At 38.6% G+C, this 13,196-nt stretch overlaps 1 protein-coding gene across 2 annotated transcripts in view; it reads right to left on the bottom strand.

The window, feature by feature from the left end:
• Positions 1-13,196, bottom strand: part of KIFAP3 (kinesin associated protein 3) — a 73,086-nt gene that overhangs the window by 58,008 nt on the left and 1,882 nt on the right. For both annotated transcript variants that reach the window (XM_030032611.2, XM_041127902.1), the window contains exons 2-10: positions 10,120-10,251; positions 8,698-8,852; positions 7,483-7,538; positions 6,838-6,979; positions 5,165-5,264; positions 4,282-4,406; positions 3,706-3,804; positions 2,805-2,983; positions 298-460 (exon numbers count right to left, since the gene is read on the bottom strand). In XM_030032611.2, coding sequence (XP_029888471.1) covers positions 298-460; positions 2,805-2,983; positions 3,706-3,804; positions 4,282-4,406; positions 5,165-5,264; positions 6,838-6,979; positions 7,483-7,538; positions 8,698-8,852; positions 10,120-10,251 — 1,151 coding nt within the window. The remainder of the gene's footprint in view (positions 1-297; positions 461-2,804; positions 2,984-3,705; positions 3,805-4,281; positions 4,407-5,164; positions 5,265-6,837; positions 6,980-7,482; positions 7,539-8,697; positions 8,853-10,119; positions 10,252-13,196) is intronic.

Below are 13,196 nucleotides of genomic sequence, written 5' to 3'. Positions count from 1 at the left end.
TCACCCATGTGTCAGCTCACATGGTTTTCACGTAGCTATCAAAGTTAATTTTTAAAGACCAGAAGACTCATTCAACAGTTTAAGAGAACCTAAGAATAAATCTGCTGGGAACCACATTATTTTAAACTTCCATTTAAACCTGCATCCGAAAAGATTACTTGAATGATAAAAAGTTGGGAGTAGTCAGGAAGTTCTTTGGCAAAGAGAAAAGTGACGTAGCAACTTTTAGGCACACTATATCATGATGCAAACAGCTGCACTGTCCCTGCTGAAAAGAACAAAAAAAAAACCCCATACCTAGAAGTGCAGTGAGTTTGGGAAGCAGACCAACTTGTACCATTTTATTTCTCAGGCCTGTGTCAAAGGAGAGATTTAGTAAGAGTCGAAGAGTGATGTTCAGCAGGTCTTCATGTTCACAGGGTACCATTTTCACAAGTTTTTCAACAATATCCATTTCAACCTGTAGATCAAGAAAAAGAAAAATCCATAACCATCCAAACTTAGCTTTGTCTTCAATTTAAAAGCCCTTTCAGTGTGTTATGTATTACACATACACATATGCAAATACATATTCAATTTGTACCTGTAATAGTGACTATCAGTGCATTTTCATCTGAAGCAGCTTTGCTTATGTCTTTGTGGTTGAAGTCTTCTAGACTGGGTTACTGGGTAACGTTGACGAAAAAAGTTTTTGAACCTAACAGTTTAGATGTCTTGGAAATATTCCTCACAGTTGGAAAACTGCAAGAATGTGGTCAAGACATCACTTGCAAGACTAGACTGGGGAAGGGGAACTCATTTAAACTTAAACACAAGCAACTCTGGAGCAACTGAAATTAGAGTCAAAGAGATACCCAACCAAGACAGACAGAAAATTGGCATCCAAAAAGAATTCGAGACCCTTCATTATGAATTTCAAATGAACCCCTAGACAGAACTTTGCATGTGCTCTCAGAAGAGGCATGCTGTCCTGTACATTAATTTAGTAAAAGCATGAAAGTCATCTTGAAACATGTATCACTTTCAAATTAAAAAGTGGAATCCAGGAACTGAGAAGTGGTATCAGTTCCTGAGATCATGTTCACTTTACCAGCCAGAAAAGACATCTGAGCATTGACTGGCAAGACTTCAGAAAGTTTTTATCCTCTTCTAAGCAACATTTCTCTGCTTTTATTTGACACAATCTTTTAAATGCATTCATTTTTTTGTTTCCCAGGACCTTCTTTGACCAGAAGAAGGCACATGAAATTACTTTGCATTCTTCAAACTTTTGCATGTATGTAACTAGCCTTCCAGTTATAAATACACACAGAATGAATACTAAGAAAAGAAACTACAGCTCTCCCCACACGGCATAGTGCAATAATCAAACAACTGACTGGATACCTTTGATGAAAACCAATCAGATAGCAAGAACTCCTACTTCACTGCTTTGAATTTAATACGGCACTTGAATACCAAAGGAAAGAATGTGCTATAAATATACGTGGATTATTCAGTTTTACTTAGAATCAGGCATTGAACAACTAATCTTGGTTCATTTTGCCTTTGACATTTTTGTGTTATTGCCTGATATAAATATTAGAACACCTTCTCCTTCGTTGGTAGCCTTCCTTAATAATACTGTGGAGAAAAAAGTATCATCAGTAAGAAATGCTCAAACTGACAGCTGACTTGAAGCATACAAACCTTTTCAAAAGTCTTTTCAAAACTGTTAAAACACTCTGCAATAAAATAAATTCAACAATTTTGTTTCATTTGTCTTTCCACTAAATCAAATGGAATGCGGAAAGTGTGCCAGCAAATCAGTGGGCTGGAGAGCTAATCCTTATTTTCCTAATAAAGTCCTTCAGGGCACTACACAAGTATAAACTAAATCAATGACCAATCACCTAATAAACAGTCTACGTTCCCCCAAAAACGCATGCTTGGTGTCTGACTTTTGTTAAGAAATAGGATACCCATATATAAATAAGGGAGATACCTCGTCTGCAGTGTTCAGTGTATTATGCATGCAAATGACAGTTCCAGTAACAAAGATGCAATTAATTTTCTATTGCATTTAGACAGATCTTTTCATCTCACAATCTAAGTGTAACATCAATCTCAGATTACCTCTCGGATAAGGAAAATTTATCATTTTCATTTAACAAACTGGCATAAGGCACAGAAGTGAAGGCCTGTATCTACTAAAAGCCATTCGGAAATCAGTAAAAGAGATACTTGGCTAGAGACTTAAAGTCACGAGAAAAATATGCTACAATTTCAGAAGTTTGAGAATTCACCTAAAAAAGTTTATGAAGAATAACACTGCCTCCAGTTCTTAGGAGCTACTGGCAGCACAAAGGAACAGTTTGTGAGGTGCCTTTGAAGACCAAGCTGACCTAGGAAATAAGTAAACTAGCAAACTGCAAAAGGATAACTACCTCTCTTTCCAAGACAATACACTGCAGAGTCAATAATATGTTGTCAAAAAGAGTCTAGTTTAGGGGCAGGGTCATGGGCATCTCCAGAAGTGGGGGTATGACAAGACTTTGGGATACTGACTTCAAAATTTGGAATTTCATGTATCGTGTTTTGAGATAGCTTCACTGTTTGGGATGACAGTTCTTCAAAAATTTTTGCAGTATGTTATGGCAGGATGTTGTACTTTTCTTGTACTCATTTTACTAGTAACAAATAGGATAATCAGTGCTATGGATATTTAGGGTGGGGATAGAGATGTCTCCCTCTTCCCTTCAACCACACAAAGTTTTCAGAGTCCATACCTTTCCAACATTGCAGTAGAATGCTATAAGCCTTACCATATCATTTTTGTTCTCCATAAAAATGCTGAGTTTCTTCAAGAAAGATACAACCAGGATAAGCAGCTCAAAATTATCACGGTCCAGCGCTTTCACTAACATATGGACAATGTTCTTGTTTCTCATCTTCAGCTCAGTGCGAGTATCCTCAGCAAGATTTAGGAGCAGGTAAAGTGCAACTAACAAAGGCCAGTACAAATCATACCAACAGATCAAAGACAACCAAATTAAACAAGTCTCTATATACACATTACATGCTTCAGACAAGACTTTCAGAAGCATTCCACTCCCTTCCCAAGGCATTTTGAAGGAAACTAACCATAAATACTTTTTATTCCGGTTTAGAAAGCATTAAGAAGATTAATTCTAATAGTGGCTTTGAAAAAAAACCAAAAAAATTATGATCACTAGAAGATTTTTGGTTTTTTTTTTCTTTCAGTTCCAATGGGAACCATTAAAAAGCCCTTCCCGGGAAAGCTTTGCCACTCAGATCATTTCAATCCAACATTAAGTGTATTTTAGTACAAAAACTGAGATAGAGTGAAAGCTATTCAGCCTCAGTCAGATACAGGCTAAGTTAGACTAAGTTATAAAAAAACAAATCAAATGTACAAAACCAAAATACCCAACTCCTCCCAAACCAACATCATGAGCAAAGAAAAGTTAAGTGGATCACTTTTGCTATTTTTCCTCTAAGACTGACAGATGACTTTTAAAAGTGTTAGTATACTGTCAAACAATCTGATTAAGTACTCATCTTCTCCCTGTTCTTTGGCAATGCTCTTCCATATTCATCCACACATTCAGTATGTTTAAGACATCCCAGTTATAACAAGCATCCAATATAACCCTCTACCCACGTTCACCAACAAGGAAATAATTTGATATTTGGATTTGGTACCTCTGAGTAGCTGTTCCTGCTTGACAACCAGCCCTTGATATTTCTTGTAAGTTTTCTCATAGTCCTTTTTCAGGGTTTGATTGTCAGGATCTTCATCAAGTAAATTGCCAAAGTTAAGGAGTTCAGATAAAAGTTATACAGTCTAGATGACTATTATCTTCAGAGGTGTTATTTGATCACTAGTAAAAATCAAGAGATCTATGGAATAGCCAGTGTAAAGACACTTCCTCAGCAACAGCTTGCTACACCTGTAATCTACAGCATCATTTTTTTTTCCTCCTCCTAGTCCTGGATGTATTACATCCTAATAGTCAGCAAAAATGTTCCTAAGACATACTGCTGATAGAATAAAACATTTTTTTTTTCTTGTATTGTTTTAGTAACTTCAGCTTAATCTCTTCAGCAGCCCAAACTTATCACTCTTGGTCGTCTTCATACCCGCAATTATATTTTGCACTTTCTAGTAAATTCTACTGCTTTCACAGAAGTTGATGTGTGCTCATCTCGTATAACTCAGCAACAGCTATCAAGACAAGTCAGAAGCCATCAAGCTGTCCCAGCATATCAAAAGGATATCAGCTTTCTTCTTTTTAGCAAGTTCTTCCTGCCAAAGCTCATGTCTCTTCAGTTCATGGTCTATGATATTCATACACAGAGCTCCAATTTTGTAGTGTGTGATTATTCCATGAAATTGAGAAAAACTACATTGAAGAAAAAACACCTGTGAGGAAAAAAACCAAGTGCAAACCACCCCAAATCTGTTTTGACGTCTATGGTAGCAACGTCCCAACACTGCACCACATGAAGTATTAAAAACAGGTATTTGCTCTGTGCCCCATTATAACACTTCTCAATTGGAAAATTATTTCAAAACAAAAACAATTCCTGAAAACACAAATATTTTTTCCAAACTTGTAGAAGGACAAGCAACAATTTGTTGTTCCAAGTCAAAATAAAAACGCATTCCCATTTTCATGTGTAGAGGAAAATGTTTTCCAACCAGCCACACTTTTCATATTATAAGTGCTTCAGAGGACCTTCTACTCAGCAGAAATAAGAGAGGTCTAAAATCAAGTTGCAATGCAAATTCCATTTGAATTATTTCTAGGCAGAGTACACTGAAACACTGGCATATCTAAATAAAAGCAAGCACTCACTTTGGTTTTGAATAACATTTCTTCCCTGTAGGAATGCTGAGGGAAATAAAAGGTGGCAGCTCAGCCCATAAAGCTATGGGTCAGAATCCTTACTAGCTTCTTGCCAGCTCTACTACACACTGCCTCAGCATGGGGGTTCTTTTTGTGCCTCCATTTTGTCATTTATAACACGTGTGTTTCCGCCTCAGGAAATTTTTTTCCTGTTTCTGTGAGGTTTTGTAGTGCAGTGCGGAAAACAAATGAAAAGCCACTAAGCAGAGAGAAGTTCCTTATGTCCCTATACACAGGGACTCTACACTCACCTTGAAAAGCAGAAGAAAATATAAATTATATTGGTAGCAAGTTCCACACTTTGTTTCCAGTCTTCCCTCAGCACTCTAGCCAATGCACCCAGGGCAGTTTCTGAAGTGAAACAAGATTTAGATGAGCATCAGCATTCCACCTCCTTTTGTCTTGTGAGACTCAGAATTTGAATACAATTTATTCTATATCTATCAGTTTTCTAATGGAAGATTTTCAGAGGTACACACTTTAACATGTAACACTGCTCACAAGTTCTGTTTGGAGATGGTACAAAAATAGAGAGTACCCTGGGTGGTCATCCAGTCGCAAACCCTAAGAAGAGGCTACATGCAAGGAAACTGCAACCAAACACTAAGGTCATCTTAAAACTACCACTAACCTTAAGATCTTGTGGCCTCTTCCAGCTGTATGTTTCCTACTACACTGTGGCCCCTACATAAAACATCACCACTTTCACTTCCAAATCCACTTTAAATTCTACCTTGACAACTATCGTTTTTCATCCCCTTCTTTACATTTATTTCCCCCTCTATAGCAACTTTGTATTATTGAATAACTTGGTTTATATTTCTTCTTGTCATACTTCAGCTTACTATTCCTCTCTGAATCACTTATCTTTTCCATTCACTTTCCCCTATCTAGTCCCTCTTACGTACACTATGTTGCATGATCAGAACAAGAAAAGCAGCAACTGGCAATTTCAAGCACGAGAATATTCGCAACAACTCATGGAGACAAACCATTATTTGATGGCTTACCATTCCCCTCCCATACCAATTCTTACAGTAATCTCGCTTGCTGACATTGCAGGATGGGTAGAGTACATATTGAAGTCATCATTTACTCGAGGAATGTGGGGGTATAAGGGCTCAGTAAAAGAGACAAAGCAGGCAAGGAAAAAAATTACTAAATTAACAAGACATGAACCTACCATCACTTTGGAGGTCTGGTTTGGATTGCCCTTATCTTTTGTTTGTCTGACACCTTTACAGACTATAAGGTCCTTTCTTCCCCCCAGAAGAGAGGGAGCAATGGGAAATGAGAATGTATATACATGTACACATACATATTTACAAACACACCCTATTCCACACTGATGTAGCTCTCAATATGCACATGGCACTGCACATCTGTATGCAGACACAAAATCACAGTAATGCGAATGTTCTATCATGCATTCTAATAAGATTTTTAAATGGATCCATAAGCAAAGAGTATGGTGTGCAAGTGAAATACTTGGGTGGTGCGTCCACATTCAACTTATTAATTCTCTTGGAAACTGGACACCTATACTTATGTCAGCTTGCAAATCCCATTTTCAAAGCAAGTTTCCTGATCTTCAGGATACAACTCAACATTCTCTTGTCTCCAGCAGCAATGCCAACTGAAGTTAATTTAGCATCAAAGTAACCAGGATCAGAAAAAACAGCTGAAGCCTATTGTGGCCAGGAAGATTGCTGTGTTAGACCCACCTAAAAACAGTCTAAGCAGCATCCATTCGTAGAGAGATCCAACTGGGCTTTGACAGCCAGCTTATTATGTACTGAGAAGCATAGCCTAGCAAACTACAGAAAATCCCAAATTAAAGGTAAACTACTTTTCCCTTGAGAAGAAAGCACCACAGATAAACAGCACAACACTAAAAGAAGTTACCATTCGGTTTTAAAATTACCATTGATAAGCAGTTCTTCCAAATTATCAGGATTCCTAGCCAGCTGCAAGATGAGGGCAGAGCCACGCACCTTGTCAGGAATGTCCTCATACAGTAACTCAATGTACTCATCCATGTCATTGATATTGGCAACTTCATCAATCTGAAAGCAGTCATAAGCAAAAGTTTCACAGAGAGAGAGAGATGTCAATTCAACACAATCAATCACAATGTTATTCAATCGCAAGACAAAAGAGTGCATAGCTTTGAGTTAAGATCTTAGGAAAAAATAAAATACAAGGAAAAAAAAATTCAACACATCCAGAATCAGTGCCAATGAACACCAGGAAATCTGAGAAGATTTAATTACAAAAAACAAAGGATGCTCAGACATGACTCCCTGTGTCCTGTCCGATGTTCCAGACCTCACTTGCTGTCCTGCTGTGTGCTATAGTTGGAGGGAGAAGTATGAAAGTCAAATATTTTACCCTTTATGGAGATGATTTTTATTCCATTGTGCAGTATTTCCAAACAAAGTTCTTTGTTTAAAAAACAAGAAGCAAAAAAACCCAAGAATTCAGCATTTCCTCTCCCCTCCTCCCTTATATAACTGCTTACTTAAGAAGTAAATGGGGTTTGCATTTCTCTTCTAACACCAATATTTACCTCCATTCCTTCAAATGGGGGTGGATCTTTTGGCTTATTGGATTTCTCTTTCTTTTCTATAAAGAAAAAGACATGGTTGCAGTTAAGTTATGCATATTCACAGACAAAAACCATACCCATTATTCTCATAGTAAACATTCTGGTTAAATCAAGGTCAAAGTCCTCTTGTGTCCAGCTGACCTGTCAGACTAACACAGCTAAGGTATGTCAGGTTTCTGAAGCTGAACAGCCCACAGGGAGCAAAATAAACCCTCAGATGCCTTTTGACTCCTCAGTCTAAATGATCAGTTACAGCCCAGTCAGCTGGGGAGACAGAGGGTAACAAACCTTAGCGCACGCCCAGAGTGACAAAACTCACTTCCACAGTGAGACACTTCAGCAGCTTTGATTCTGCTTGTACACTGTGGCAAAGCTGCCCTGTGATACACCAAGACACACACATACAGAATAAAAGAGGGTAAAACACCCAAAGCAGTTACAATCAAAGCACATAAATAATATTAATCTTTGTTTTAAACTCGTCCCATTAAGGTAAGAATCCAACTTGAGAAAAAAGCTTACCATTTCATGATTGCAAGAAACCTTGCTAACCACGAGGTAATGCAGGATCAGATGTAGAATATGAAACTGTCCCCTGAGCAGAAAGTTTAAGATGAACTTAAGACATAAACAGGACTACCAAGATGCCAGGAACTTAAGACAACAAGAATTACCCCAAGCTGTCTGCTACACTGTACCAAAGCTTGTCAGGCTCTGAAACTCCTCACTCCAGCTTTACAGGCAGTGCAAATTCAGCCTAGGAACACTATCTACCCTTGCAAAAGGTGATGATGGAGATCGTTCTAGGAAGATCCTCATACAGTCTTTTCATGTCACTGCAAGTGCAGATGCACTATGAAGAGGCTGCACCAAATAGTGGAATCTGTACTTCTCAAGTCCTGCTAAAGCACAAGGCAGCCAGTAAGAAACATCAATACTAAGTTTAACTAACCAAAAAAATAAACTTTGGTTGTTAAAAAGATAATTCTCCCAATCTCGCTCCAAGATTGTAATTTTTTCCAAGTGTGATTTAACTATACATCTTCCCCACTCTAGTTATCTATGAAGAACTCGTATATCCAGCAAGTTAGGACCTCAGCTAGAAAAACCTCACACAGTAGTTTTTCAGTGCTGAAGCACCCCAGTCCCAAGCTACTTTGTTCCTGGATTATTTACCTTTTCCCGCTGAGGCATCTCTGCGATTCTGCAGGTAGTACAACAGCTGTTCTACTTCTGCAAGTTTGGAGGGGTGAATGAGCTTGCATTCTTCAACCACCTTTCGAGCCAGGGAAGCAATGTCTGTATTTGCATTAAGACTCTTTAGCCGAATGCTGCAACACAGATAGGTCTCTCTTCAGTTTTTAAATTTTTGTATCTTCAGTCTTTGATTTATGTTTACACGATCATGAATTTCTTGAAGCACAAATGATCCTGATACCCTCAATGCCTGTGCCATGGCTTACAAAGGTAATGTCAAAGCAGCGGCTCTCTACAACTCCAAATGGCAAGTAATTGTCAAACAGATTTGACAGAGCGTAACTTGTCCATCAGCTGACAAGCAGCAACAGTAAATGCAGCTGTATGAACAGATCCCTTACAATCATCTCAGACACAGCAGACAGTAATTTATTTGCAATACACCCAAAAAAGTGCACACAACTGCGAAGGAGTACCGCACACACAAAAAATCCAAAATGAGAAACAGCTATAGGTGTTGACTACACAGGAAGGTTATTTTGCAGTGCCTGCAGATGCAATGTCAGGAGTCTCCCATAGCTCTAGCAGACCTGCAGCCAGGTTCACAAGCAATGAGCAGTAAGAAATCTCTGTGGGCATTAACAATAGGATGGATCAAAAAGGAATTCCACCACATTGCAGATGCAAGTTACGCTGATTCATCTGAAAACAGATGAACATTTCTGATATCTTAAAAAATTTGAGACAATTTAAGGATTGTCTTTTTCTTCCTCAATTATTCTTCTTACATGCACTCACACAGATAGCCACTTCAGCTCAAATTTTCAAAAATTATTCAGTATAGAGATAAAACAAACCTAGGAAAGGTCCAGACTTGCAGCCTGGAAACTAAAGTTACGATAGTTCTCTGGGCTTTTCCAATGGGGAATGTTTTAATGCTCTTGAAAGAAAAATACCAGGCAAAACTAAAATGCAGATACCATAGTGAAATCACTAGGAGGGGTGACAGATCAAAACAACAGTAAAGCCAACAGCTAGAGCATAAGGCTCTCAAAAGGTTCAATAGTATTACTTGCTTCAACATTAACCATCATTTGAGTAGGAACCAATCACTTCACTTTTCTCTACCTCAAGTTCCCATCATGTAAAATGGGAATAATCACTCTTCTTTACAAAACACCTTTAAGTACATGGATGAAAAGCAGTTCACAACATGTCTTTTAGATGTTAACTTTTCTAGGCACATGTTATTTCCTGGCTTCTAAACCCTCTGCTAATCTAACACTAAGTTTTATAAAGATTAGAACATATTATTTCTTACAGGCTGTTGATGCTTTGAGTTATTGAATTTATGACTCTATGAAAAACAGAAAAAGCTATCAGAACTTGCTATGACCTTACATTTTCTGACATTCTTTGCGCTCCCCCAGCATGGGGTCTCCCATCTCTCCCAGAATTGTTGCTTCCACTTCATAGTGGACAATGAGGGCTTTCTCAGATGGATGCACATCTATGTTGCCTCCTTTTACTTTCCTGCCGTGAAGAAAAAAACCAGAATTACTGATTAAATGAAAAGCTCAGAAAACATACTAGAACATAGATCAGTAACAATGACCTGTCTCCTGTTCTATTCAGACCCTAAACCCAAGCACCACCCTCCTACCACACTGTATTTCATTTCACACAGCTGTACCAAAGCTTAGTGCTAGCAGCACATTCTTGACTATTGTTTCTACTACATACAGAAACACCCAAGCCATTGGTCAAGCCCTAGTCACAGAAGTCAAGTAAGGAAGAAACAGGATAAATCTTTGATTTCTAAGTCTCCCAGCTTTCTTAAGGAACTACAATCAGGAAGAACATGCATTTCACAGAGAAGGTAAATTTCCCAGTTGATTCCCTGTTACATTGTCAGTATTGAGAAATCTTCTGCTAATGCCATCGATCTAGTGCAGTCATTTACAAATGTAAATTTTTCCTCAAAGACTTTCTTGGCTAAATCTTAACAGTTAAAAATCTATCAAGAATGAATTACAAATAATTTGAATTTCAAATCAACTATTCTCCCCTGAAGCACAAACCACTTTGCTACTGTTCTTCACCTCATTGTGTCTGTTGCCAGGCTTGGGGGATTATCAGCCTTCTCCTCCTTTGTGCCAGCAACTCCATGTCCATGCAGAAATACAAAGGCCATGAGGATAGGCCATAGATAAAAGGCCATGAAGATACACCTCATTTCTGGTTTCAAGTGATGGCAGAACCACATCAAGAGAATATAGTTACACATTTCTGTCTCTGGTGGTAAAGCTGACACTTGACCCTTTTCCCCTTGGTACTGCCAATAGAGTAGGTACAGTCATGCCACAACCAGGCTGCTAAAACACTGCAGATTAAAAACAACTGTGTTTGGGTTTTGGTGTGTGGGTGGGTTGTTTGTTTGTTTTGGGGTTTTGTTTGGGTGTTGGTTTTTTTAAGACAGATTGTGGCAATAAACAGGTTTACAGGTGGCTTCACCAGTAGCTATACAGCATAAATGAGATAGCAGCTAGGTCAATTAGACCAGGGAAAACTACTTCAGCCTCACAGAGCTGGAAACATTAGCAAATCTAGATGCAGCCTTCAGTGTAAACACTCTCTTCAGAAAACATTTGAAATGTCTGCCTCCATCTACCCAGCTACTATGGTGGCTGCTTTCCCTTCTGCAGAATACAACTGCAAAAAATACCTTTTTCTTGAGATACAGCTGCCCAAAAAACCCCCACAAACCACAGAAAGCTCTGCTGTGGGAAATGAAGAGTCTAGTTCAACTACCAGCCTTACAAGGACATAAAACTACCAGGCAAACAAATATAGCTCACTGCTAAAGAGCAACACCTTCCTTGATGAGATTGTAGCAGAACTCCATTTATCACTTAAGATTTTTTTGAAGAGAATTGTGGTTTTTTTTCCTTTAACAGTACTTTGAAACAGGTGCATCTTTACAGTCTGTTCTCACAAGGTCCAACCTTGCAGGGCAGAAAGGTTACAGCAAATTTATTTCAAAAGAAACTAGCTCTCACTCCTAACCCCCAACTATATTTCCCCCATGTTTAGACCTCCCAGAAGATCCCAACCACAAACACTGCTCCTGACAGTCAAACCTCTATTAAGTGACAGCCTGGTAATATTTACAGATATAAAGAAAAGGATGGGTAGAGAACAAAGGGCCCTGAAGGAATTTGGTATAGTTTTACAAGAACTAAGCTGAACTAACAGCTCGTCACTGCCAAAAGGATTAGATCTTGCCATGTTTTCACTGCTCCTGGCAGTCACCTTGGTTCAGCGTTAGGGCTCATCAAACTCTTTCACAGCCACTTCCAGCAATCCAACAGAAAACTCTTCATGTTTTGGGCAGAGGGAGTTTTTCAATGTGTTACTGAATTAAAGTGCTCTATAGAAAGGGAATAACACTTCCTGTCTCAGAGCAGGGATAAAGAGGAAGGAGTGAGACCTCCTCCTTTTGGCAGCAGTAAACCACTGATGAGCTTAGCAACCAGCAGAACCTCAGCCTAAGACTGCTTAAACAGTCTTAGCATTTCCCATGTTTAATTTTTTCCTTAAGAGGGACAGATGGGTAAGCTGAAGAACTTAGAGCTGCAGAGATCTTGTGCCCTCTCACATAGATAATCATGCTCACTACTTGAGCTATTTCCTAGCTAATGGAGTCACAAATCAATTCACATTCATGTTCCCTCTCTGAAAAATCTTACCTTGTGAACTGCTTGAAGACCTACACCTACACTAAAATGCAATACCCAGCCTCTAAAGGTGTTTTCCATTTGCAAAACATTGCATTCAGATTGCTAGCATCACCAAAAAAAAAAAAAAAAAAAAAAAAATCTTTATTTAGAGAAACAATCCCCCCTCACATCAACAAATATCTACTGATTTTCTATCCATCTTGAGTTTGTAAGTCACTTCACAAAACATTTAAAAATACAGTCTTATAGCTAGTAGAAGCAGCAATGCACTCGGGAGCTCTCTCACACATCAGCCCGTCCTTTCATTTCACTGCCTGCTTTGTCAACAAGAATCCTGCTCTATTAAAGGTTTAAAAGAAGAAGGCCTTTTCTACAGAGAAAAGCTGTGCTAGCTGAGTTCACATAACCAAAGCTGGGGTGTGAATATCCTTTATTAACTAATTCCTTCAGGAGGAAAAAGCAAAACCAAACTATCCTAATTACAAGTGGCATAAATTGCACACGTGGATAAGGCTGAAAATCCAATAACAAATCCTCGCAAGTCACACTTGACAGGAGGGGGACTGCTCATGGAGGATGACAAAGGGAAATGTGGATCAGAGCAATACCAGACTTGCACACAAGCCTGGTCACGTTAAACGGCACAGCGGATGTTCTTTGGTTTGTGCTCCCTAAAAAGAGAGAAAACTATGCTTGTTGCAGGGATGACTACAAAAGAAAGAATATTCCTCCAAAATC

Source organism: Aquila chrysaetos, chromosome 12 (genome assembly GCF_900496995.4).
Source record: "Aquila chrysaetos chrysaetos chromosome 12, bAquChr1.4, whole genome shotgun sequence".
In the NCBI taxonomy this organism is placed as follows: domain Eukaryota; kingdom Metazoa; phylum Chordata; class Aves; order Accipitriformes; family Accipitridae; genus Aquila; species Aquila chrysaetos.
The sequence above is the reverse complement of the archived record's forward strand: the minus strand, read 5'-3'. Positions and strand labels throughout refer to the sequence as shown.